The sequence below is a fragment of the Phascolarctos cinereus genome, unplaced genomic scaffold, assembly GCF_003287225.1.
Source record: "Phascolarctos cinereus isolate Bilbo 61053 unplaced genomic scaffold, phaCin_HiC Scaffold_9;HRSCAF=440, whole genome shotgun sequence".
Taxonomy (NCBI): domain Eukaryota; kingdom Metazoa; phylum Chordata; class Mammalia; order Diprotodontia; family Phascolarctidae; genus Phascolarctos; species Phascolarctos cinereus.
The window spans coordinates 78,538,250-78,564,980 of record NW_027556402.1 but is presented as its reverse complement, the minus strand read 5'-3'; the positions used below and the strand labels follow the sequence as shown (position 1 = coordinate 78,564,980).

Below are 26,731 nucleotides of genomic sequence, written 5' to 3'. Positions count from 1 at the left end.
AAGTTCTGTCATCTAGAATGATCTATATGCTACATTTTTTTTGGATGTTATTCAGCGTAAACATGAACCTTTGAAGGGATCTTAGGCAGGCATGCTATACCTTAGTCTTGTTCATGTATTCGCTATTTTGAGCTTAGTCATGTTTCAGAGAAAAAAAGTTAATGATGATTAAAAGATTAAGGGGGAAAAAGAGTTATAAGGAAAGTCTAAAGGAAGAAACAACTTACTTGAAATTGAGAAAACTAGGTTGGGCAAGGTTTATGATACATAATGATGAGGCATAAAATGAATAGTTGAATAATTCTCCATTTCTATCCCAACAGTAATAATAATAGTAATAATACCTGCCATTTGTACAGGGATTTAAATTATCTTGTTTGATCTTTACAACAGTCTTGTGTAGTAGGTACTTTAAACAAAAGGTATTAACTTCATTTTATGGATGAGAAAAATGAGGTTCAGAGAAGCCAGTTGACTTGACTGGAGTCATGAAGCTAATAAATGTAAGAGGCAGGATTTAAACAATGGTATTTATGCCCAAAAGCAGTTCCATTTTTTTCCTATATTATATTGCCTCCTCCAAAAGAAATGGGAAGAATGTATGATGAATATAGTGTTGTAAGGACATGCATTATTTTCTGAAAAGAGGATATTCTTATGTGTTTTTTATTTGTTTACATACATTCTCTAAAACAGAGGTTTTTAACTTGGGGTCCATGGATATATTTCAAAGAGTCCATAAATTTATATGGGAAAACATATATCTTTATTTCCTTTGTAATTCCATGTATTTCATGTTATGCATTTCGAAAGATTATTCTGTGAAGGGATCTATGACACAAAAACATTAAGAACCTCCAATCTAGGATAACTGAGATCCTGCTTAGAATAAGGTTATAGATTAGATAACTTTTTGATTCCTTCCCACTCTAAACAAGAGGATACTTGCTTGACATATTTTTGTATATTTTTCCTGATGATTTTTTTATACTAACAATATATAAAATTATTTCCCCTCAAGAGAGCAAAAGGATGCTAATACGACATGTAGGTAATATTTTAATCATCCCAGTCAAATACATTGGAAACCAATCAGTTTTCTTTTCTTGTGAATGAAAAGCCTTGGACTTAGGTTCTACTCTAATTCTTATTATGATATGGAGGTGTTCCTTGGTTCTAGAAGGCTATTTCAGCAGTGCAAAGTCTCTCATTCACATGTTTAGACCATACTTGATTCCTTGATAAATGCAACTGCAGAGAAAACTGTTCAAAGATGCTCTAATTATTAATATCACACAAAGCTGTATGCTTGCTTACCATTATCATGGATCCTCTGGAGAATACTTTGGTCTTTCCAGGGTCCAAATAAAAGAGGAACAGATGCTGAGGTCTACTTATGTTCCTTTTAATGGATGATTTTGTACAAATTGCACCAAACCCTAAAATATTATGTGACCTCTTCAATGAGATGCATTATTATTTATCAATTATCAATAATCAATAAAATCAATCAATAAGCATTTAACTATGTTCTTAGTTCTGTGCTGGAGACACAAAGACAAAAATCTGCCTCTGTTTTTAAGAAGTTTACATTAAAAAAAGAGGATGATTAACAATCCATACAAAAAAAATATTTTAAAGTTGTTATTGTCCAGAATATGCTGGATAGATAATACATCATTATATATGCTGACTTCATACTACAGATAGATGACAAGTTAGTTCCAGAGTTGAATAGGAGGAAGGAAAGGGATGGGTTGAACTAAGCACCTTTAATGATCTTAGACTTACACTCTGGTGTAAAGATTCATCTTTTCAATACAAATGTTTTGGTGGCTTTCTATGGATATAAATCCTGGAGCCCTACAGCCTTTTAGAATTTAAATTTGTGGGTGATCTATGAGGAATATTTGTAATGAAATTAGAAATTAGCATATTTCTAATGAAAATGTCCCATCAAGAAGTGGAATAAGGGAGATCATTGAGGAAATTTCATGCTCAGAAAGGGATATGGCTCAAGAAAGCTCAAGAGTCTTCAATGGATCCTTTGTGGAAAATCCCTGGAACAATACAAACAAGAATTCCATGGGATGAAAGTAATGGATTCCCTGAGATCTAAATTAATAGAAAGAATACTCACATCAGTGAAATGGCATACCTATTAAAATAATTTGGTAATGTATTATTCCTGATGTTTTAAGACCCTCAGTTACTATTTAGACTTTTAAACATGTTATTATTCAGTGCTCCTTAATACTAGAAAGTAAAGACCTTGAAAAATATAGTTAATTAAGACCATTAACATATGAACTGCATATTACAGAAATATGAAAGATAGAGTATTGTTTACTCCATTATTGGAAAGAATCCTCAATGGCAATATGACAAGAACAGCAGAGCTTGGCTGAACAAATGCTGATACTATATTAAGTTAATTAGATAAACACTGGAAAAAGCATATAATTTTGGCAGAAAAGAAAGCTGAGATTATGTTGCAGAAAAAAAAAGATTCAAATACTGAAAGGATTAGTCTGTTGCCAAGAATGGATTGTGAACAAAGCTTTATTTGCATATTGCTTTGCCCTTTGCCAAAAATAAACTGGGTAAATGGGATTTCTACATGAGTGAAGACTATAAAGAATAGCTTCAAATGGGAATACAGATACAATTAAAATCTAGAAGTAAATATTGCATATCAGGGAGACCCAGACCACCAGAGGGAGTATTTGGTCATTTGTTAAATTTAAGAGGAAGATTGATTGTGGTAAGCAGACTGAGGATGTAAACTATTCCTAGAAGAGGAGTTAGTATTTTTTTTTAAATAAAGTTACAAGAAACAAAAATGTTTGTGAATTGTTACAAGTAACTTTGTATGCTACTTTCTCATTTTAAAAATGCAATTTCTTAATTACATTAAGCATTCAGGAGGGAAGAAAATTGGAAAGGGATTTACACTGTGGGGGATTTAAATCAAATGTTAAAAGATAGTGATTTCTCAATAAAGAGATTAAGATAAATCCTGAGTAAGAGACCACAAAAAGTAACATATACTCCTGAGATATTAATGGTTGATTCACTCTAAATAAAATAATTCTACCCATTTAGTTTATAGCAAAATTGTTTCTCAGTATATAATTATTATAGTAATGATATCATTACGTTATGAAGGGAAGGGTAAGGAATGCACATTTATTTAGAGGCTGTACTTTCTAAAGTCTATATAAATATTATCTTATGTAATCCTCACAACTTTTTGAGGTAGGCTCTATTTTTAAAGCCTTATTTTATAGTTGAGGAAACAATGGTTGAGTGATTTTTCCAGGGTTATACAGCTATTAAGTGTGTGAGGCTGAATTTGAACTCCTGACTCCAGGCTTAATGTTCTATTCACTGCACTACCTATCTGCTTAATTAGCATGATAATTTTGATTAAAGGAATATAAGCTAAAAGTTAGGGAAAAAGAAAAAAATCTTTTAAGCCTAGCTGGATTAAGATGGTACAGTGAAACTTAATACAGCACTCAGCTTCCCCCATCTCTCAAACTAGTAAAATGTCCACAAAAAGAGCAAATACCACAATGAAAAGAATCATTCAGTAAGTTATTTTTAAGTATCAACTTCATACCAAGTACTAAAATAGATGCTGGAAATTTCAAAAAAAAATAAAGAAAAGGTAAGATCAAGGTGGAAAAATGAGTTGGGGTAATGGGCAGAAGAAGAGGAATATTTAAAGCTTCTATCAAAAGGTAATTTTTAGATAAAAAATGCCCAAAGACCAACTCACCAGCCCATGGTTACCTTTACATTTGCCTTTAACTCCTCCATACCTCTCTTTCACAATCTGGGTCCTGTATTTCTGATGGTGCCTCAGATTTAGGTATACTCTTTTGGAGGTAACTGCTTGGTAATATTGTAAGGATATAGTGGGTTATAGGGCACTTTGAGGCTGTTGAGTCAAGCTAGCCTTGACTTTTGAGAAGGAAGTGAGTGGGTGTAAAGGAGTGGAGATCCTAGAGGAAGAGGCTATGGAAGAGAGAAGAGACCCAAAGTTCTTTGCTATGGTGTAACTAGCAATGTCAGGAATATGTATGACAAACAATAATTTTAATATGGCTTAATTTTGTGGCAGCAATGGTCATGTATCATTGACACTAGACTGACTCAAAACATCTGACTGACCAGATAAAATTATGTGGAATAAGTTTCTCCATCTTTAGTTAGTTCCCTGACAGTTCAGTGTTAGATTCTGTACTATACCCATGTATTTCATTGCTTTCTTTTGTTGTATTTTTAATTCTGTAGGTGTAAAGAACAGATATAACTTTAAAGAAATTAACAAACATTGCAGCTTTTAAAAACACATTTCAATAACTGTCAGGCATTTTATCATACTATTGTATAAGGAAGGCAATAGTATCAAGGATTAATCATTAGGAAGCACAATGGAAACACAATCTAAAATTGAAAATTAACACCAAGAAAGGACAAACTTCTGCTGTAATAGAGCCACATTAATCCTCAGGGAAGCAAAAACCTTTAGAGGGAATTGAAAACTGGATGAGTTTTTTATTAATTTCCTTATAGTGTAGAACAGGCACTTTGATATTGGAAGAACAGCAAGAAGACTAGATTTTGAAAATAACAAATTAACTATTTAACCACTGATATAAAGAAAAAACAGACAAAACAATACAAAGACCAGAGACTTTCATATGTTACTGTCACCGATAAAATTCACCTTTTTTCATCTGAAGTCTAAACTAAAATTTCAGACAGAAGAAATCCAGGAGAGCCTTTAAGGTCTGAGCATTTCCATCAGACTGTAAAACATTTACCCAAAAATATATTTGGAGGTTTTTAAAAAAATTTCAGTGGGCCTTGAATTCTTGTTCCCATTAAGATTATCATGGACTTTAATAAACACATTGATATAGTGACTACAGAGAGAATTTTTAATCAAACAAGGATTAGAGGACATTAAAGAAAGACAAAATATATTATTTGTTACATAGTTAGAATTGTTTTTACACAAATAAAATAAATGAAGATAAGATACTAATAAAAACTACAATATGGGGAAAATATATGCATTAAATATCAATGATAAAAGTCTGCTATAAAAATGCACAGGAAACCAACATAAATTTATAATAACAAGAATCATTCCACACAGATAAGTAGTTAAATGATAAGAACAAAATTTTCAAAAGAATAATTACAAAACATGACCGATTACAAAAATGATCCAAAGAATTAATAATTTAAAAAAATATTTAAAACAAACTTCAAGGTTTTCCCTCATACCTTGCAAATAGTTAGAATAATAGCAGCTTAAGGTTTTTTATTTTGTAGGAGACGGGGAATTTATTTATTTTTTGTTTGTTTTTTGTAGACTCTTTTTTTCCCTCCTTGAGACAGCCTTTCAAGAACATGGTTATAATTAATTTTTTTTAACATGTGTTTTTAAAACTTTGGGTTACAAATTTTCTCCCTTCTTCCCTCCCCACACACTCTCATTGAAAAGGCAAGGAACTCGATACAGGTTATACATGTGTAGTTATGCAAAACACTTCCATAGTAGTTATGTTGTGAAAAACTAAGTATATTTCCCTTCATCCTATCCCACCCCCACCCCATTTATTCTATTTTCTCTTTTGACTTTGTCCCTCCTCAGAAGTGTGTGCTTCTGATTATCCCCTCCCCCAATCTGCCCTCTATCATCCCCCAGCTCTCTTGTCCCCTTCCCCCCTTATTTTCCTGTAGGGTAAGATAGATTTCCATACCCAATTGTGTATGTTATTCCCCCCTTAAGCCAAATCCTACGAGAATAAGATTCACTCATTCCCTCTCACCTTCCCCCATTTCCCCTCCACTGTACAAGCCTTTTCTTGTCTGTTTCATGTGAGATAATTTATCCCATTCTATTTCTCCCTTTCTCCTTCCCCCAGTATAATCCTCTCTCACCCCTAAATTTTATTTTCCAGATATCACCCCTCCATCTTCAACTCACCTTATGCCATCTATCTATCTATCTATCTATCTATCTATCTATCTATCTATCTATCTATCTATACATACATACATATATACATATAATTTTTTCCCTCCCACTACCCTAATACTGACAAAGGACTCATGAGTTACAAATATCATCTTTGCATGGAGTAATGGAAACAGTTCAACCTTAATAAGTCTCTTAGTGTTTCTCTTTCCTGTTTACCTCTTCATGTTTTACTTGAGTCTTGTATTGAAAGTCAAATTTTCTATTTAGATCTGGTCTTTCCATCAAGAGTGCTTGAAAGTCCCCTATTTCACTTAATGACCATTTTTTACCCTGAAGGATTATACTCAGTTTTGCTGGGTAAGTGATTCTTGGTTGTAATGCTTTCTCCTTTGCCTTCTAGAATATCATACTACATGCCCTCTGATCCCTTAATGTAGAAGCTGCTAAATCTTGCGTTATCCTGATTGTGTTTCCACAATACTTCAATTGTTTCTTTCTGGCTGTTTGCAATATTTTCTTCTTGACCTGGGAACTCTGGAATTTAGCTACAATATTCCCAGGAGTTTTCCTTTGGGGATCTCTTTCAGGAGGTGATCAGTGGATTCTTTCCATTTCTATTTTGCCCACTGGTTCTAAAATACCAGTGTAGTTTTCCTTGATAATTTCTTGAAAGATGATGTCTAGGCTCTTTTTTTTGGTCATGGCTTTCAGATAGTTCAATAATTTTTAAATTCTCTCTCATGGATCTATTTTCCAGGTCAGTTGTTTTTCCAACGAGATATTTCACATTCTCTTCTATTTTTTTCATTCTTTTGGATTTGTTTTAGAGTGTTTTGATTTCTCATAAAGTCACTAGCTTCCAATTGTTCCATTCTAATTTTTAAGGAAGTATTTTCTTCAGTAAGCTTTTGGACTTCCTTTTCCATTTGGTCAATTTTTCTTTTTCGGGCATTCTTCTCCTCATTGGCTTTTTGGACCTCTTTTGCCAATTTGGGTTAGGCTGTTTTTTAAGGTGTTATTTTCTTCAGTATTTTTATGTGTCTCCTTTAGGAAGCTGTTGACTTGCTTTTCATGATTTTCTTGCATCACTCTCAGTTTTTCCTCTACTTCTCTTACTTGCTTCTCAAAATCCTTTTTGAGCTCTTCCATGGCCTGGGACCAATCTCTATTTTTCTTGGAGGCTTTGGATGTAGCTTTGACTGTGTTGTCTTCTTCTGGTTGTATGTTTTGATCTTCTTTGTCACCAAAGTAATATTCTATGGTCTGACTTTTTTTGTGAAGTTTGCTCATGATCCCAGCCAATTACTTCAGTTATAAACTCTTTGTTAAGGTAGGGATCTGTTTGCAGTGTGGAGAATGTACTGTTCCAAGCTTCAGGGATTTTGTGCAGTTGTTTTCAGAGATACTTCTAAGGACCTGTAAATTTTCAGTTCTTCCAAGATGGAATGATCAAGGGCGAGGTGTTTGCTCCTTTCCTGTCCTGTGCTCTGGTCTATGAGTGACCACAAGCACTCTTTTCTCTCTTGGAACTGTGAGAAGAATTTTCTCTACAGCACTACTACAAGCTATAGCTCACCAGTGTTCCTCCTTGCCCCAGGACCACCACCCAGAACTGTGACCTAGATCCAAGCATGGGCAAAGCAAGAGAATCCTGCACCATCAGAGAGATCCCTGCAATCCCCCTCTGATCAACACTCAGTTCCCCCACAGTCTGTGGGCCAGAAGCACAGGAAGCAGAAGTTGCCCTGGGGCCATGCTTGGGGACTGGAGCTGAGACTACTATGCTTCTTTCTCTCACTGTAGACACAGACTTTTCCCACTGACCTTCTAAGTAAGTTGTCTTTGGGGTTCATGGGTTGAGAAGTCAGGAAACTGCTGCAGCTGCCCACAATTCAGTCCTCTGAGGCCTGCTCCAGGTTCACTGAGGCCTGCGTGCCCATGCCGAACTGCTCTTCTCTCCCAGCCTGGTGCGATATACCTTTCTGATAAACCATCCAGGTTGTCTTGGGCTGGAAATTTGTTTCACTCTTTCTATTTGTGGGTTCTACTGCTTTAGAATTTGTTTAGAGACATTTTTTTTACAGGTATTTGGAGGAGTTTGGGGGAGAGCTCAAGCAAGTCACTGCTTTCACTCCACCAACTTGGCTCTGCCCCTGAGAAGCACTTTATAATATTAACTTATTTTAGCTTCACAACAACCCTGGGCAGTAGCTGCTATTGTTATTTCTACTTTATAGATGATGAAGCTGAGACTGACAAAGGTTAAGTGACTTGCCCAGGGCCACACAGCTAGTAAGTATTGGGACTGGATTTGAGCTGAAGTCCTTTTGATTCTAAGGCCAGCTCTCTTTTCCCTGTACCTCTAATCTACCTCTAAATGTTGAAGGTGATGGTAAATCAGAACAATGTTGGAGGGGCTGTGATAATACAGGCATATTACAACCTCTGATGGTGGAACTGAACCGGCCTAATCATTCTGGACAACAATTTGGAATTATGCAAGAAAAAAGTGATTCAAGTATTCATTCATAATCTTGTCTTAATGATTACATTAGATATATATCCCAAGGAAAGTCAGAAGCAGAAAACACAGATCGAAAATATCTATAACAACAGTCCATGTTAGCAAAGAGCTAGAAATAAAGTAGAAACTCACTTATTGGGGAATAACTGAAAAATTATATTTCCTCATGTAATTTCCATTATATTTGATTGAATTCAAATGTGAAAGTAATTGTATGTAATGCTTTCCAGTAAGTGCAGTAAGAAATTTTATCTTCCCTCCACCCCTCATTCCCCAAGTCCTGCTATGTTAATCAAGTAACTCCGGAGGAAACATAATAGCAGAAAGCTCCTTCACTTCCACCTTCACCATCATCAAGCATCACCTCAAAGAACTCATTACATTCATATCTGAACAATTATCTTGCTGTTCATGTTTGCAAAAGTTAAATAAAACTCCTTTGACTAGGTAACAGTGCCAATGAAGGTCCATTCCCTAAATGATCCAGTTTTCTTTACCAAGGGGAAAAAAAAGATAACCCTGTGCCCAGAAATAATACTTGTGAACCTGTTCAGTCATCTTGGCAAAGACCTATTCTTTGCCCCACAGGAAACCAGTCAAGAGAGTGTGAATGGCTCAGTGTAACTCAACACCATTATTGGGGGGAAAATTAAATATATGAGTCAATAGACTCCTCATCATAGATGATGGACAACACTACCAGTTGCTATTTTAAGCTTCCGGAAGTTCTTACTCCCTTGGTAAGTTCTAGGCAGAAGGGCAAAGGTAGATTATTTCTCACTATGCTCTGAGACCAATAAAAACCTCTAAGTAGCAACTGTAAGTATGCTGTTATTGAGTGTAATTTTCAAAATTCATCTTTTGGAAAGAATGGTCATAGTCCAAGGTAGACAAAGTCCTAGTTACAGTGATAAGTGAATGGACAAAGAAAGGCAAGTTATGCATATTCTTATTATGGTTCTATACTAAAGTACTGAATTTTAAAAGAAAAAAATATATCTTTTCCTGGGACATAATCATTGTCTATAACCTATTTTCTCTCATTATAAACTTGAACAGTTCATTTTATTTTAATATAGGCTATATAAAATCAATTTTAAATATTTGAATTTAAATGTTTAAGGTATTTCATTCTATGTGTAACTAATATTTCTATAATCTTATTTGAGCTAGATCATAACCACGTGATTAAAGAATATTTTTACCTGTGTCTTTGCATTTTATATACAAAACATTTGCTCTGGTTTGATTTTGCAAAATTTCAGTTTCTGCAACTCAGGTCAAAGTTTTGTTGTTTTTGGTCAAAGCGTGCTGCAAGACTCCCAGAGAACAACATAGATACAATATAATCTTTTAAATAGAATATAAAGATTAAACCATAACAGGTTGAATGTATAACATTCATTCCTTCTTTTAAAAAATTTTATATATATATATATATATACATATATATGTGTGTATGTATATATATGTATATATACATACACACATATATATGAAATCTAAACTCTGGCTTCCTAATTAATATTATACTATCACAAAAAAATCACATACAACTTAAAAATATACAAATTAATTTGTAACATTAAAATGTAATGTTATTTTTTTTATAACTTGGAAGAATGGTATGTAAATCCTATACATATTATAATGAATAAGTAAACAAAAGTTTAACAAAATTATAAACTAGAGTGAATTATTAGTTATTTAAATCAATCCATTTCAACAAAGGGCCATTAATTAATCTGAATCAATAAGCAATGCCATTGATTTATAAGTCAAAACTTCAGGTATTGTTCTGGGATTTTAAGCATTAGGTTACAGATTTATTTATATGTAAAGATCAGTTTTCATTACATTTATAATTATTCTTTAAAATAGCATTAATAAAACATTATTATTATTTAACTATACCAGTTATTTAATATTTAATACACACACATACACACATATATGCATACACACATGTATCTTTAACAGACTGCTTGTTACTTAAATGACTCCAAGTTTGGAGTTGAAACATTTTACGATGTCAAATGGCTTACCATGGTTGTCTCTGCAATGGATCCGAAGCTATTTATGAATATGTTGCATGTGACATTAACTGGAGGGCCTGAAAAAGAAAAAAAAACAGTAAAAAAGAATACTGGGCAAAAATTTGTAGAGGAAATAATTCTGGGCATACTAACAGAAGTGGGGCAGGTAGGTGGCATAGTAGAGTGCTGGGCCTGGAGTCAGGAAGACCTAAGTTCAAATATGGCCTCAGATAGTTACTAGCTATGTGACTCTGGACAAGTCACTTAACCCTGTTTGCCTTAGTTTCTTCATCTGTAAAATGAGATGGAGAAGGAAAGGACAAACCAGTCTAGTATCTTTGCCAAGAAAACCCCAAATGAGATCACGAAGAGTTGATGATTGAACAACACAATTAGAAGACCTGGGGTCAAGGTCATGCTCTGTTAAGACTTTGAATTATGTACTCTCTTGACCTTTCCGAAGGACAATTTTCTTATCTTTACACTGAAGACCATAATACTGGTAGTTTTCTTCCAAATGTGGTAACTGTGAAGAAAGCACTTTATAAATGTATAAAGCTCTCAGTGATTGAGAACTGACATCAGTACTTCAGAAGGTTTGTTATTTCGCTGATGTGGGGACTCCCCTTACTGATCTAAATCACAACTTTTGTTCACATGTTAATGAATTAATTAAGTAAACATTTATTAATATCAATCATAATGTACCAATACAAATATGTGAAATAATGAGCATTTTCAAAAGAAATTTTATTTTTTTCAGTGAACCAGTAGCTTTCTCCTCTTGCTTCCAAAAAAAGAACAGGAAAATAAAACCTTTGTAAAGAAGATGATAATCAAGCAAAACAAATTCCTATATTGTTCATGTCCAAAAATGTGTCTCATTCTACATCTTGATTCCATTGCCTTTCCATCAGGATATAGATAGTATTCTTCATCATCAATCTTTTGGAATCTTAGTTGTTCATTGCATTGATCAGAGTTCTTTGGTTTTTCAAAATTGTTCGTTTTATAGTCTTTCGGCAAGCATTTATTGTTGTTGTTCAATTGTTCAGTTATGTCTGATTCTTTGTGACTCCCTGGACTATAGCACTCCAGGCCCTTATATTCTCCACTAAAGTACCTACTATGTGTCAGGCACTGTGAACACAAATCAAATATTTATCGTGTAATAGGATCAGGGTCCCTCTGTTTCTCTGTAACAAATTAGTTTTCCCTTTTTAAAAGTCTAACAAAGGTGTCTCTGGGAATTGATTGGTACCTGTCTCCTTTCCTGGTCACCTAAAAGCACAAAAACTCCTCCCCTACATGGAGTTAGGAACCTTCTTACTTGGTGTATTTCTGAAGATCATGACTCATCATAACCTGCTTTGCTGACCAGACATGATTCCATGTGGAGACAGTGTGTGTGTGTGTGTGTGTGTGCGCGTGCAGTCCATCCAGAGAATCTGTTGCATAGTCTTGTTAGGGCAAAAGAAACCCTTTGTTAACTGTCCAACAACTTGTGAATACCTCATTTTGTCCCAACATTGAGCATGAACTGAGGGAGTATTGATATTGGGTTTACCCTTACCAACTTTCCCTCCAGGGGCTTACATCATATTAGAAGAGACAACAAGAATTTTTATAAATATATGCAGAACAAATTAAAAATAAACCAAATACATGGAGCTCAGGGAGGAAAGGAATTATTAGGTGAGAGAGTCAAGGAAAGTATTGCCTGAGTTGAGCCTTGAAAGATACATTCTAAACATGGAAGACACCCAATACAACAGCGCTGAGATAGAGTCATGCATGAAGAACATTAACAAGCCAGTTTTTAGTGGCTTTATAGAATACATGAAGGAGAACGATGATAAAGCTACAAAGGTAAGTTGGAGGATGGTTCTGAACAGCTTTAAAAGCCAAGGGCTTTAAGGTGAGGGGGGAAATAAAAAAAGGAAAAATAAAGAAATTTACGTGATAACTTTATGATATAGTTAAAAGGAATAGCAATTTGTACACAATATATTTGCAGTTTCATGTGCAATCATCTTTTTATTATACTATGCTATGAAATGCTTGTTTTATTCCATAAATTAAAAATAAATAACAATTTTTAAAAAGGATGGAAGGAGGCCCAGATTAGGAGTCAGGAAACCTGAGCTTCCCTCCTTCCCCAGCCATTAACTTTCACTATATTTGACAGTGAAACGGCATGCATTATACTTCTCTGAGGTTCCCCTTATCTATAAGACCATTGGAATATTGTAAAGACAAATATCTTTGAAAGACTTGAGAACTCTAATCAAAGCAATGATCAACTATGATTCCAGAGGACCAGTGATGAACTTTCTAACAGAGAAGTGGTGGACCACAGGTGCAGAATGAGACATACATTTTAGGAATGACCAATGTGGGAATTTGTTTTGACTGTGTTTATTCATTACAAGGATTGGGCTTTTTTTCCAGTGGGGAGGGGGAGAAAATAAATGCTTGTTAATTGAAAAAAAAGTAAAATAAAATAAAAAAGTTATGTTTAAAAATAAAAAAGCCAAGCAAATAAATTTATATTTATTCTAGGGCAATAAGAATCCATTGTAGTTTATTTGGAAAGGAAAAGACATGGTCATACCTATGCTTAAGGAAAATCACTTTCCTAGAGGATGATTAGAGTACAGAGAAATTTCAGCCAATTGAGTCAATTAACAGTCAATTACAATGGTCTGTGCTAGAGGTCACAAGGGACTGAATTAAGGTGGTGTCTATGTGAGTAGTGAAAAGTAGATGGATTTGAGATATTGTGGAGGTGGAACTGGTAAGATCTGGCAGGTAATTGGATCTGAAGGTAATGTTAGCTAGATTAAGGAATTAAGAATGACACCAGAGTTGTAAACATTTGGGACTAGAAGGATGGTGGTTTGCTCATTAAAAAATAGGGAAGTTCAAATGATAGATGAGTTTGAATGGAAAGACAATGAACTCTGTCTTGGACAGACTGAGTTTCAGATGTCTATAAGACATGTAATTTGAAATAACTAATGGGCATTTTGTGATTCACAGCTGAGGCTCAGGAAAACAAGTAGGGCTGGATATATAAAACTGGGAGCTATTAGCAAAGAGATTGAAACTGAGTCTATGGGTGTTGAGGAGTTCACCAAGTCAGAATGTATGCAAAGAGGCAAAGAGGGCTTAGGACAGTGTCTTGAGAATACCCACAATTACAAGGCATGATATGGATAGAGTCCTCAAAAGAGCCTGAAAAGGAGTGGTCAGATTGGCAGGAGAGAGTACTGCCACAAAAACCCAGAGAAAAAGTAAGTATTCAGAAAAAAAGGAAGAATCACTGGTAATCTGCTGTGGTGGGACAGTGGATTGAACACTGGACTTGGAGTCAGGGAAACTTGAGTTTTGATCCTTCCTTGGACAATTACTAGCAATGTGATCCCTGCTTAAGCCATGTCACCACTTTCAGTCTCCCTTTCCTCATTTGTAAAGTAGGGATAATAATAGCACCTACCTCTAAGAATTGCTGTGAGGACTGAATGAAACACTGTAAGCCTTAAAATGTTATGTCAATGTTAGCTACTATTTGGAAAATTATGATGTTTTAGCCACATTTCTGGTGAAGAAACTTTCTGAATCTTTTTCTTTGTCCTAAGTTTAGTGATACATCATATGGACCGCACATAAAGTCTTTTGACCTTGGTGGAAAATGCTAGGGCTTGGGCTCTACTAATACGGCCTTTGAGATCACAGCATCATCCCAGAATGTGGCACCTAAAGAAGTTTTCAGTACAGAAGATATGAGTTGTCGCTATTATAATTATAGGCACATTCTCCCTTCAGTCAAGTCCTCCTCTGTGGCCTCAGACTCAGCCAGCTTGACTGTAGACTCAGCCAGCCTGACTGTAGACTCAGCCAGCCAAGCACAAAGTCTAGCATGTCCTATTATACTGGAAAGTCTTTCATCATAGGCCCAGGAATGGGCTCTCTGTTGGTTAGCCTAGACCCAGTGGACAGAGCAGACAGTAGAGTCAGGAACACTCATCTTCATAAGTTCAAATCCGGCCTCAGACACTTACTAGCTGTGTTGTGACTCTAGGAAAGTAATTTAACCCTGTTTGCTTCAGTTCCTCATCTGCAAAATGAGCTGGAGAAAGAAATGACAAATTACTCTAGAATCTTTGCCAAGAAAACCACACAACTGAAAAACAACTGAACCATCAACCAAGTCTAGGTTAGCTCAGAAAGCCTCTTCCCATGTTGGTGGGCTGCAGGATGATGGGATTTTCAGCTATGGGAACTCTAGAAGGTTAATTATTAAGTCAAGGAGGAGTTAAGGCCTGAAATAGAGGAGTAAAGATCCACTCCATAAAGTAGGAAAGTAGCAGTTCAGGCATGGCCTTGTGACTCACCCATTCTAGTGACTTCCTTTTGCCTCTAGTATGAAAAACAAAACAAAACAAAAACTCCCGTGTTTAGCTTTCAAAGTCCCACACAATCTGGCCCCAGCCTAACTTTCTTAGTGGATACTATTCTCTCTCTTTCTTTCATTCTGACACTTGACCTAAATTGGACTTGTTCCTCATTTCTTCTTCTATCTCTGAATCTTTGCCTGCCATCCTGCAGTTCTATAAGGCATTCCCTCCTTATCTCTGTCTTACAAAGTTCTTCTTTTTAATTTACAACTCAGAAACCATCATCTAGATGAAACTTTTTCTGAACATCCCAATTGCTAGTACCTCTCCTTTCCAAACAACTTTATCTATGAATTAACATATATGTATATATGCTAAATAAGCATACCCTTTTCAACTTTGTATTTATGCCACATGTACATATTTTTATGTACTTGTATCCCCATTACAATGTAAGCTGCTTAATGAGTAGGGATTGTTTCATTCTTTGTTCCCTATCTCTAGGGCCTAGCATATTGCCTGGTACATAGTAGATGCTTAAAAATCACTTGTTTAATTGAAGGAATAAGTAGCACCAAAGCTCCCATTAGTCTTTAGCAAGCTTTTGCAAAAACTTGATTCCTCCATCTTCCAAAAGAGCTGTTGGCACTCCCTCCCCTACCAAGATGGTGGCATGTATCACAGAGATGGCCAGAGAGAATTACTCACTCTACATCTGAAGCATCCCTGCAGAGCATGAGCTGAAGTTCCATTACACAGTGCACACATCTCTTGATATGGTAGATGTGGAAGGTCTCTGAAATGGGATAGGCCCTCGTGGATCAGAGGGAGCTCTATCTGGAATTTCCTAACCCCACAGAAAACTACAAAGTATATGGCTATGTGACAAATTCCAAGGTGAAGTTTGTTTTGGTAGTGGATTCCTCCAATACAACACTTCGAGACAATGAGATCCAAAGTATGTCTTGAAAGCTACATAATTCCTACACAGATGTCATGTGCAACCACTCCTATAACCCTGGAGACTGAAATCATTTTATGGCCTTTGATAACATGGTGACTTTCATGATGGTGCAGGTTTGTTGAGAAAGAGTATAGTTTACAATTATTTTTGAAAAATGCCATTTTGTTTGGAATACTAATGCATTGATGGAATTGTGAAATCATCCAACCATTTTGGAGAACAATTTGGAACTATACCTGAAGGGCTATAAAAATGTGCATACCCTTTCACCCAGCACTTCTAGGGCTGTATCCCAAAGAGATCATAAAAATGGGAAAAGGACCCATGTGTACAAAAATATTTATAGCAGCTCTTTTTTGTGGTGGCCAATAATTGGAAATTGAGGGGATGCCCATCAATTGTGAAATGGCTGAAGAAGTTGAGGTATATGAATGTAATGGAATATTGTGCTATAAGAAATGATGAGCAGGCAGACTTCAGAAAAACCTGGAAAGACTTGTATGGATTGATGCTGAGTGAAGTGAGCAGAACCAGGAGAATGTCATACACAGTAACAGCCACGTTGTGCGATGACTAACGTGATAGACTTAGCCCTTCCCAGAAACGCAAGGATCTAAGACATCTCCAAAGGTCTCATGATGGAAAATGCTATCCACATCCAAAAGAAAGAACTATGGAGTTTGAATGCAGACCAAAAGCATATTATTTGCTATTTTTTTCTTCTGTTTTGTTTTGTTTCCTCTTTCTGGTGGTTCCTCCTATTGGTTCTAATTCCTCCTTATGACATGACTAATGTGAAAATATGGTTTAATAGGAATGTATATGTATAGCCTATATCAGATTGCATGTCATCTTGGGGAAGAAGGGAGAGAAAATTTTAAAATTCAAAAATTTATGGAAGTAATTGTTGATAAATCAAAATAAATTAATAAAAAATATTAAAAAAAGAAAAATGCCATTTTGTACAGACCTGTATCTTGCAGATGTGTGTATATATTGCCTCCTCCTATGTATAATATGAAAGCTGCTCTCTGGATGTCCAAAAACTCTTGTGTAAAGTGAAAGACTATTTAAAACTTCATTCAATAAAAAGTTGAATTGGTGGAAAAAAAAAAGAATTATTAGCACACACATATAAAGAGAAAATTAGGCAAATATTTCAAACATTCAAACTTGGAGATTGGGAGACCAAAGTCCCAGTCCTAGTTCCGCTACTAACAGTCTATGTCACCTTAGACAAGTTATTCTTCTTCTCTAGGTTTCAATTTTCTTGCCCAGAAAATAAAGGGATTAAATTAAATGACCTATGCCCAGCTCTTCCATGAATCTATGATCAGATTGATTCTTCGTGACATTTCTGAGCTCAAAGCAGGTATAAAATGGTAAAGAACTTTCCCAGGCAAATCACGGGTTGTTAAAATGCTGAAATCTTGTTTTTGGCGTGCAGTATGTTCAAAGACATAAAATGAAGTCAGAGATGAAGAAGCAGGTTGCAGTATCTAGGATGTAACACAAAGGCACATAGGTATACATGTATGTGTATAGACATACACTCATGCAATACAGGTGTGTCTGGATACATATTCATACATGTTTGTTTATTCATACATGCATGGAATAACAATAATGATGATGGCATCACTACTACTATCCATTTAGTTGTTTTCATTTGTGTCCAACTCATTGGGACCCATTTGAAGTTTTCTTGGCAAAGATACTGCAGTGGTTTGCCATTTCCTTCTCTAGCTCATTTTACAGATGAGGAACTGAGGCAAACTTGTCTAGGGTCACACAGTACTGAGGTCAGTTTTGAATTCAAGAAGATGAGTCTTCCTGACTCCAGACCTGGCACTCTATCCACTGTGCCACCTAGCTGCCTATTACTGCTACTATCTAGCACTCATGTAGTGGCTACTTTGTGCTGGACACTGATACATGCATTTATTATCACCCCCATTTTACATATGAAGAAACTGAGACAAATAGATGTTAAGAGATTTACTGGAAGTTATACAGCTAGTAAGTGTCTGTGGCTAAATGTGAAGTCAGTTCTTGCTAGTTCCAAACCCAGAACTCTAGCCACTGTACCACCCAGTTGTACCCATATCTCCATCTGTCTATCAATTTATACATATCCTTAGCTAGTTACGCAACTTAAAGAGGTGGCAAGATGAAGGGAAAATCTGAGTAGGTTTGTAGATAGAAGAGAACAAGCCAGCAGAGTCAAATTGTTCAAACCCCAACTATGCAGTAGATTGTAAGCTTCAAAATGATCATTAGCTCTCTGCAGGATCTTGGCTCTTGCTACATCTCTGCCTGTTTTCGTCGCACATAACTCAACACTTTTATTGCTGCGTTCAGAAATTCTCCCACACTGCCTTCAAAATACAGTGAAAGGGTTTAGGGCATATTAATCAATATCACCTGATTCACTGAAAAATTCCAAAAGAGATTAATGTAAAAAATATTAGATAGAAACAGTAAGAGAAATGGAGATTCAGAGAGAAACACCAAAAGTGTGAAAGGACAAACTGGCATAGTTTGCTCCATTTATGGTTTCAGAGGACAATTATTATAGGCTGTATGAGAGAATGAGTGAAGAAAAAAGATATTGCACAGGCATTTTAAATACATTATATTCATGTAGTACTAGATAAACATTATCTTCATATAGTACTAAATACATTATATCTATGCTCAATAACATAACATTCATTATCTAACACATTCTATGTATATAGTACATTCATTTATTTACCACTAGCATATAATAATATACATTAAACCTAAGCAGTACTAAATACATTATATATTAATGTAACTAAGACATAAGACGTATGCTATAAAGTTTTATATATATATATGTGTATAGTGCATTCATTTATTTACCCCTAGCATATAAGGATACACATTCTACTGAAATAATACTAAAAACATTAAACTCAACAATGCTAAATAATCTCAAAGTAAATGCGTATCTAGAATTACATAAAAACCATCTTTTACATAAGACATTTATCTCACATTTTACATAAGACATAAATCATTGGAGTACATAGACATATCATCAATGAAGAATGAATCTATATTCTTACATAACTAGCATATCCAATCCACCTCACGAGAGATCACCATCCCGCCCTCTCAAGGCTTGCGATGCTTCAGAGCAGGCCCATGAATTGCGGATGTAGTTAGAATTCTCTGGCTATTGGTTGCTACTTCAGGTCCATAATACCCTGTTCAGCTAATCTATGCTTTTCGTTGAGGCATATGTGATGATTTGAGTGCTAATCAGCCCATAATGCGGCATAACTGAACTGCATGGCATTAGGTAGGATTTTTATTTGGGGATGGTTTATCAACAGGGCCGGAGCCTGGAAGATCGCCAACAGAACAGTTGACTGACATTAAATGTTTGATTCTCATTGATCGTAAATGAGGAAGTTATATGAATGAATTATAGACATATTAGTTAATACAAGTGATAATATAGGATACATTTATTGTTTTGATAAGATTTAAATATCAGTTTAATTGTTCAAGAAGTAGTTAAGTCAATGATCTTAAGACATATATATATATATATATATATATAATCCTTAAGTTAGGGATTGACATATATATATATATATATATATATATATATATATATATATATATATATATACACATATATATATATGTATATTATCCTTTAGGAATTGATGACTCAGGGTTCTGGGATCTGCATAGAGAGCAATTTCAACCTGTACACAAGGGATGGCCTTAGGAAGAGTAAGGACTTTTTGAGGAACTCATTGATGGGGAACAGAGAGGCCTGACCTGATCTTAATTCCACTTAAGCAATGTCTTTGTAAAGTAACATTACTTAGTATCTTTTTTGTGTTCCTCTTAAATGCATTTATAAATGGTAAGCTCAGTGGAAAGAGGTGTGATTCCCCTATGAGTGGATAGCTTGTGTCAGAGAACAAGGTGTGCAAACCAAAAGGAAACTTGAACACACTGCTCTTTAATAAAGAAATATAAACATCATATGCAGATTCAGAATAAAATATGTCAAATGGCAAAGACAAGAAGAAAGAAAGGCAGTCACACAGAGAAATCAGGGAGAGGAGACAGCCATAGGACTTCACATTCTTTTCATGCAGATACATAAGATGAGAATATTTTCTCTACTGCAGTTGCTACAACAAACGCTGAACTGGTAGAGCTCAGAAGAGATGAGAATGAAAAGTTTTGAAGAAATCACTTCAGGAACAAAGCCCTGGAGACATGAATTTAGCATATAGCTGTTACTATGAAGGCTGCTTTGTATTCTTTAGCCCCAAGAGTCTGAAGATGTGTGCACAGGGCTAGGGTTTTCAATACTGAGTCAAGTAGATGGGAGCAAAAACTAGAGAAAATGGAAAAGCCTCTTTGTAACTGAACTGAAATGAAGCCATTGTGGCCCAAGGGCTTTTGATGCTGTGCTATTTGACAGCACTTTATACATTTGTGTCTCTAAGGCTGGCACACACAAAGTTGTATATTTGGTTACTGGTATCAAGCCTGAAATCCAGGAAACAGGTACCCAGCTATATGCATATATGCACTTACATGTCTATACACAAACATACATTCACATATTTGTACATTCAAATAGACACATAACAATAATGGGGGGTTTTGTTTTCCCACACATACGACCTTTACAGAACTGTTAATTACTGATATTAGCAAAACATTTAAATATAATGTATTCTCAAACAAAATTTAAACCATTAATATGAAGCCCTCATTGCTTAGCATAAACCAGTACCTAGAGAAATCATTGGCAGAGCCAAGATCTCACAGGGGCACAGCTTAAAAGAGATTAAAATTTACCCCGTAGAGCTGTACCCAGGATGGATCAAGCTAATGGATTTTGAGACCGAATAATCTGGAAGAGAAAGCTAAATCTAGATAGGAAGGTAAATATGTGGACATAGGCAGTGGTTTGTTTTGTTCTGGTTTTTTTCGGTGGAGGATTAAGAATCCCAGGAGCACCAAAACCCAATAATCACTACTCAATATTCCTCTTGATTAAATTAAGAACAGGATCAGTGAAATAAGGGGTCTCTTTTTGTGCTTCCTAGAATATTTTTGGAAGAGACTCATAGGGGACAAAAATGGGACATCCCTATCTATGTCCTTCTTCAAACTTTGCTCCCATAGCTCTATTCTATGCCAATCCCAAATGGTTAATTTCCATCCTTTCTAGGCCTTTGGGACCCAAGCAAGTACAAGTAACAGGATAGAGAAATGAATCAGAGAAATGTATACTCTCAGAATTCAAGAGTTTCATGTCATCTAACTTATATCCGAGTAGGAATCTGTTCTATCATATACTCAAGAAGAAACTCATTTTCCATGAAAAAATTTAAATGAAAGTAACATGCTCCCTCACAAGACACCTCAAATTTAATTGTTAGGAAAGCCTTTCTTATATTCAGTGGAAATCTGCTGCCCAATAATTTTCTCTGCATCCTTGTTTTCTGCCTTTTAAGTTCAAGTGGAAGCAGAATCCTTTTCCCGTCCATAATGTAGCCTTTCAGATATTTGAAGATAGTCATTATGTCTCCGGTAAATCCTTTTTTTCCCTATGCTCATTCAGTTAATTTTTATATAGAATTGTTTCAAGTCCTCACTCTGTCCTATTTACCCTTCTCTGGAAACATGTCAGCTTATCAATCTTCTCTTAAAATGTCATACACAGAAATTAATTCAATGCTCCAAGTACTGTCTGACTAGTTCTAAGAATGGTGAGATGACAACCTTCCTCATTGTCAACACTATGCAGTTTAAGATTAGCTTAGGCTATTTTGGCTGGCATGTTACACTTTTTTTACCTTATAATTCTTGGGGCTCAGCCTCCTCCCATCCCATACCCCTGCTCCAACTGGTGCTTCAATTCATTGTTGCCATATTCTACCAAGATTCTGGCCAAAGATATCCTGACAACCGTGTTCAACATTTGGCTTAGTTGAGCAAGCCTGTGATTGGATTAGTCACCTTATGGGAATAATAACTAACTACTTAGTTTAACATTAATGGCCTCTGGTGTGTATAGATATTTGAAATCAATCCTATAAAAATGATGGCTGATTTTACATGATAAGGGTTTATATAAATTTTCTGTAGCAAAAGCAAATATTCCTTTCTTATACCATGATTTCTCCTGCTCTTTCCCCCTGTTTCATGCCAATTCTAGAAAAGCTGAAAATTTTCATGGCTAAATGGAACTAGTTTTAAGAGTTGTGAGGCGAATGCAGTGGGTACTCACAAAATCATATGACTGAGAATTGTAGGAGAACTGAGGGCATCTATTCCAACCCCTATTACCAATGGCTTCATGAAAATTTTGTGAGCTATGTAGTGAAATTGTTATTGTCCCCCTTCTAGAGCTGGAGAAATCATAAACTAGGAGTTAAAATTTGATCCTGTAATTCTGAATTGTGAGAATACTACATATAATCTAAACTCTACAAACTTACGTATTTCACAATAGATCCATATAACTCACAGCTATGAGGGACATTGCACATATTTAGTATATACTCTACCTTGGACCTGTTAACAACAGCCTTGAATGCAAATGAAATAAAATACTAAGGAATCATAGTCAAGAGTTTCAGGATCGTGGTTTGCCCTCATTGATCTGCCATTTTATCACCTGTGTGATTCTGGGCAATTCACTTCATCTTTCTAAGCCCCAGTTTCCTCATATATAAAATGAAGGGATTTGACTAGATTTCACCTCTAAATTTATGACCCAATGAGCTAGTTCTCTACTCTCGTCTTGCAGAACATGATGCAGTGACTCATTATGACCATCAGAGAGTGGTGTGTGCCAGTTTTTCTTTTTTATACCCCCTTCTAAAGCTAGGAGACTCTCTTGCCTGGTTCAACGAACTGCATTGGCTTTTCCCAAAATACTTTGGGTCATGAAAGACTTGGGAGCTAGAATATGTTGATAAAACCTTTAAATTTTGGCTTAAGGAATGTAGGGGAATAAGAAATTCCCTAAGTGAAGGAAAACCAACAAAATTTTGATGCAAAGTTGCCCCACATAGTAAGTACTTTTGGTGCACACATAATTGTATTTTTTTAGAAGGAAAATTATCTTTAGCACCATTTTTTTCATGAGAACTTTATTCCCAATTGCATCTAACATATGCTGAACTAAATCATACCTTACCATTGGCACTAACTGTATGCATAGGTTGAAGAGGCTGTCTAATATAATTTTAAATCCTTTCTGCCAATGGCATCTAAATTTCATCATTATTTTCCTTGCCACTATTAAAACACAAAAATTACCTAGAAGAGGCAATTTCACAAGTTTGAATTAATTTACCAAAATGGCTATTCAAACACTTGGCAAAAGATAAATGTGTGTGTGTGTGTGTGTGTGTGTGTGTGTGTCTGTGTGTGTGTGTGTCTGTGTGTATGTATGTGTGTGTATGTGTGTATATCTATATATACATACATACGTGTGTGTATGTATGTGTATATCTATATATATATAGATATGCACACATATATGTATGTGTGTGTGTGCATGTGATAAAGATAGTAAGGGGCTACTGATCAGGGTACCCTGAACAAAAGGACATAGTAGAGAGACAAGCGGCATAATAGAGGACTAGGGCACTTTGGGAATGAGAAGTAAGGGATACTAAAATGGGATTGCAAAGGTATAGAAGGAATATTATGTTTACTCACCAATTTTGCCTAGATCTAGTTTTGCCTACTGACTAGGCTGAGGTAGTGAAACTTTAAAAATCGCAAAATTAATAAGGGTATAGTTAAACATATTGTGGGAATATGGTCAAGTAACTGGAAAAAGTCGTGACAATTAGGGCAGAAAGAGGTTTTACAGCAAGGGGTTGTTGAAGGAACTGAAGACTAGAGAGGAGCAAACTTGGGAGACATGAACTACAGAGGCTGCTGTATCTTCAAATATTTGAAGGCTTATTTCTGTTCATTTCCAAAGAGGAATATTTGGGCTCTGATAATTATAGGTGTTTAACGAGGTACTACCTTATCTTACATGGTGATATAGTCTCCATTGTTGAATGGGTTCAAGAAGAGTCTAGATGATATATCAGTGATGGCGTAAGAAAGGATTCCTGTAGCATTTGAAGGATTAAACTAGATAATCTCCATGATATATTGTACAGCAGTTATAACAATGGACTTGACCAAGCTTTGGAAGATTTGTCCAGACTGGTTGCCCAAAGAATAAACAAGCTAAATTCAGAGAGGTTCATACCCAGAAGGTTGAATACAAGATGATGATTTTTTTTAACCATAGGAATTCATAAAGACTTTCTAACAAGGCATGGCTGGGGGGGCCTTTGATTGATATTGCATAATCATGGATCTTCCAGGTATTGAAGCACAGGGATGTTAGGTGTCAAAATAAATTACCCTACTCTTGCAAATACTATTGTATCTATAGATTAGTGAATTTGCTAAATTTTAAAGAAAAAACTCATATATAGAGAAGTTAATTCTTTTTGTACCAGACTTAATTTAAGGACCTAGTTAGGGCTTTTGGTTCTTAAATACAGATAAATAAGTACAGTTTAAATGACATAAAACACCATTGGCTGGCTAACATTAATAAAATCAAACCAATTTGTCCAAGAAATTAGCAAAAATATTTGGACTATAATTTCTATTGAAATACCTACCAAAATTTTTCTTGGAAAATCTCTCAAAGCAATTTATCCAGGAAGAGTTCAAATACACTTGCATTTTTAAATAGACTTTTTTAAAAGAGAAAAGTATAAAAAAATTCCTCTTCCTTTTTACTTTCTAATGTGTACAAGATGATGTTTCTGGTTTTCCAAATTACAGAAGCACAATAATGAGTCTACTTTTCATTGAACATCTGCATTTTTCTATCTCATAATCTGAGCAGATGATTACCATTCCATATTTTCCATGTTAAACTCCCAAATTTATTCTTAACTTGAACTGCTAAGCCTTAAGTTTAGAGATAAAAACTTAGAGATACCTGTCAAAAAGAGGAATTTTTCTAAGGCCCAGCTGGATGCAGGGTTATTTCCTCCCAGCTTGAACTTTGATATGCAATTAAGTAACCAAGGATGGAGGCAAGATGAACTGAGGCAGTATCAACCACGACTTAAAAATTAATCATATTTGTAAATACATCAGACTTTTACTTATCCAGCTGCAAAACCTCCAGATTTCTTTCATTTTTAGTTCTTCCCTCTTGCTATCAATCCCTTTTACACTAACCATTCTTACAGCAGAGGAAAGTTATTGTTTTTAATGATAGAAATTCTAAGGGGCAGCTAGGTGGTCACCAGCTCTGGAGTAAGGATGACTTGAGTTCAAATCTGACCTCAGACACATAACACTCAATAGCTGTGTGACCCTGGGCAAGTCACTTAACCCCATTGCCTACACTCCCTGAAAACAAAGAAATTGTACAAAAAGTATTGTCAAGTGAAATCAGATGTCCTTTATTTATCTATTGTTTTTATTTATCCATTTCACCAACAGGTATTTACTGAGTCTACTATGCATGTTACATTATGCAGCACGTTGTAAGGAATTTGACAATCTATCAGCCATGATTTCTGTCCTCAAAGAACTTTCAGTCCAAGCAGGAATACAAGATGGATTTACAGGAGAAATGGAGGGAGAGAGCACGGATTTATTAAGTGCCCACTCTGTGCCAGACATTGTGCTAATAAGTTTTTAAGTGCTTGTCTCACTTGATCCTTACAACAATCCTGGCAGGTAGGTATTATCATAATTTCCATGTACTTTGTGGTTGCTGCTGTTGTTATGTTGTTTCAATCATGTTTGACTCTTTGTGACCCTATTTTTTTTTTTTGGCAAAACAATGGCTTGCCATTTTCTTCTCCAGCTCATTTTACAGATGTGGAAACTGAGGCAAACAGAGTCTAAGTGACTCGCCCAGTGACTAGCTAGTAAGTGTATGACGCAAGATTTTAACTCAGGTCTTCCTGATTCCAGGTCCAATGCTCTGTTCATTGAGACATCTAGCTGCCATACAAGAAGGCATATATATATATATATATATATATATATATATATATATATATATATATGATTCCAGCGCCCCTACTTCCTAGGTTTGTGACCTTGTAAACCTTATTGAATGTCTTGGACCTAAATTTATTCATCTACAAAACGAGGAGGTTTGGCTACATGACCTCTTAAGTTCTTTTCTGGCTATATATCTAGTTTTCCTATGATTAAGCATCAAAATACAAAGTACAGAGACTCTAGAAAAGGAAGAAATCAATGTGAATGGATAAATTCCAGACCTGTATATTTCCTCCATGAATGAGGAACTAAAAAAAGTATTTCCCCCAAAATTGTAAATTGAGCACAGATCCTTTTCCCCTTTTGCATTCATATTTTTAAGGGGCAAAACAACCCCTGAAAAGCATTACTTTGTAGAAATATGCCAAATTAACTCCACAGTAGGCAGAAAAATTACCTTTAAAATTGGGTCTGATTCTTGCATCATAGCCCGATGTCCTGCCCATTAGTTTATCCAGAAAATCAGATGGTGACATTGGTGTGCTACGTGATCTTGCACTGTCTGTCTCCTTTGTGGCAACCAAACTATAAAGAAAAAAGATAAGATCCATATTTCATGAAATAGGCAACAGTAGTCGCACATGTAAGTTAAGAACTAATAAGGTTATTCAAATACCTTCAGAAGTAAAAATATCTTTAGGCCAGTGAAAGAAATCTTAGAGTACATTGGTAGTG

General features: G+C 35.4%; 1 protein-coding gene and 1 pseudogene across 1 annotated transcript in view; one reads left to right on the top strand and one right to left on the bottom strand.

Moving 5' to 3' along the window:
• Positions 1-26,731, bottom strand: part of GLRA3 (glycine receptor alpha 3) — a 174,150-nt gene that overhangs the window by 102,843 nt on the left and 44,576 nt on the right. The window contains exons 2-3 of the mRNA XM_078148847.1: positions 26,454-26,581; positions 10,574-10,641 (exon numbers count right to left, since the gene is read on the bottom strand). Of these exons, the coding sequence (XP_078004973.1) occupies positions 10,574-10,641; positions 26,454-26,581 (196 nt within the window). The remainder of the gene's footprint in view (positions 1-10,573; positions 10,642-26,453; positions 26,582-26,731) is intronic.
• Positions 15,630-16,050, top strand: LOC110215961 (trafficking protein particle complex subunit 2-like protein pseudogene; annotated as a pseudogene).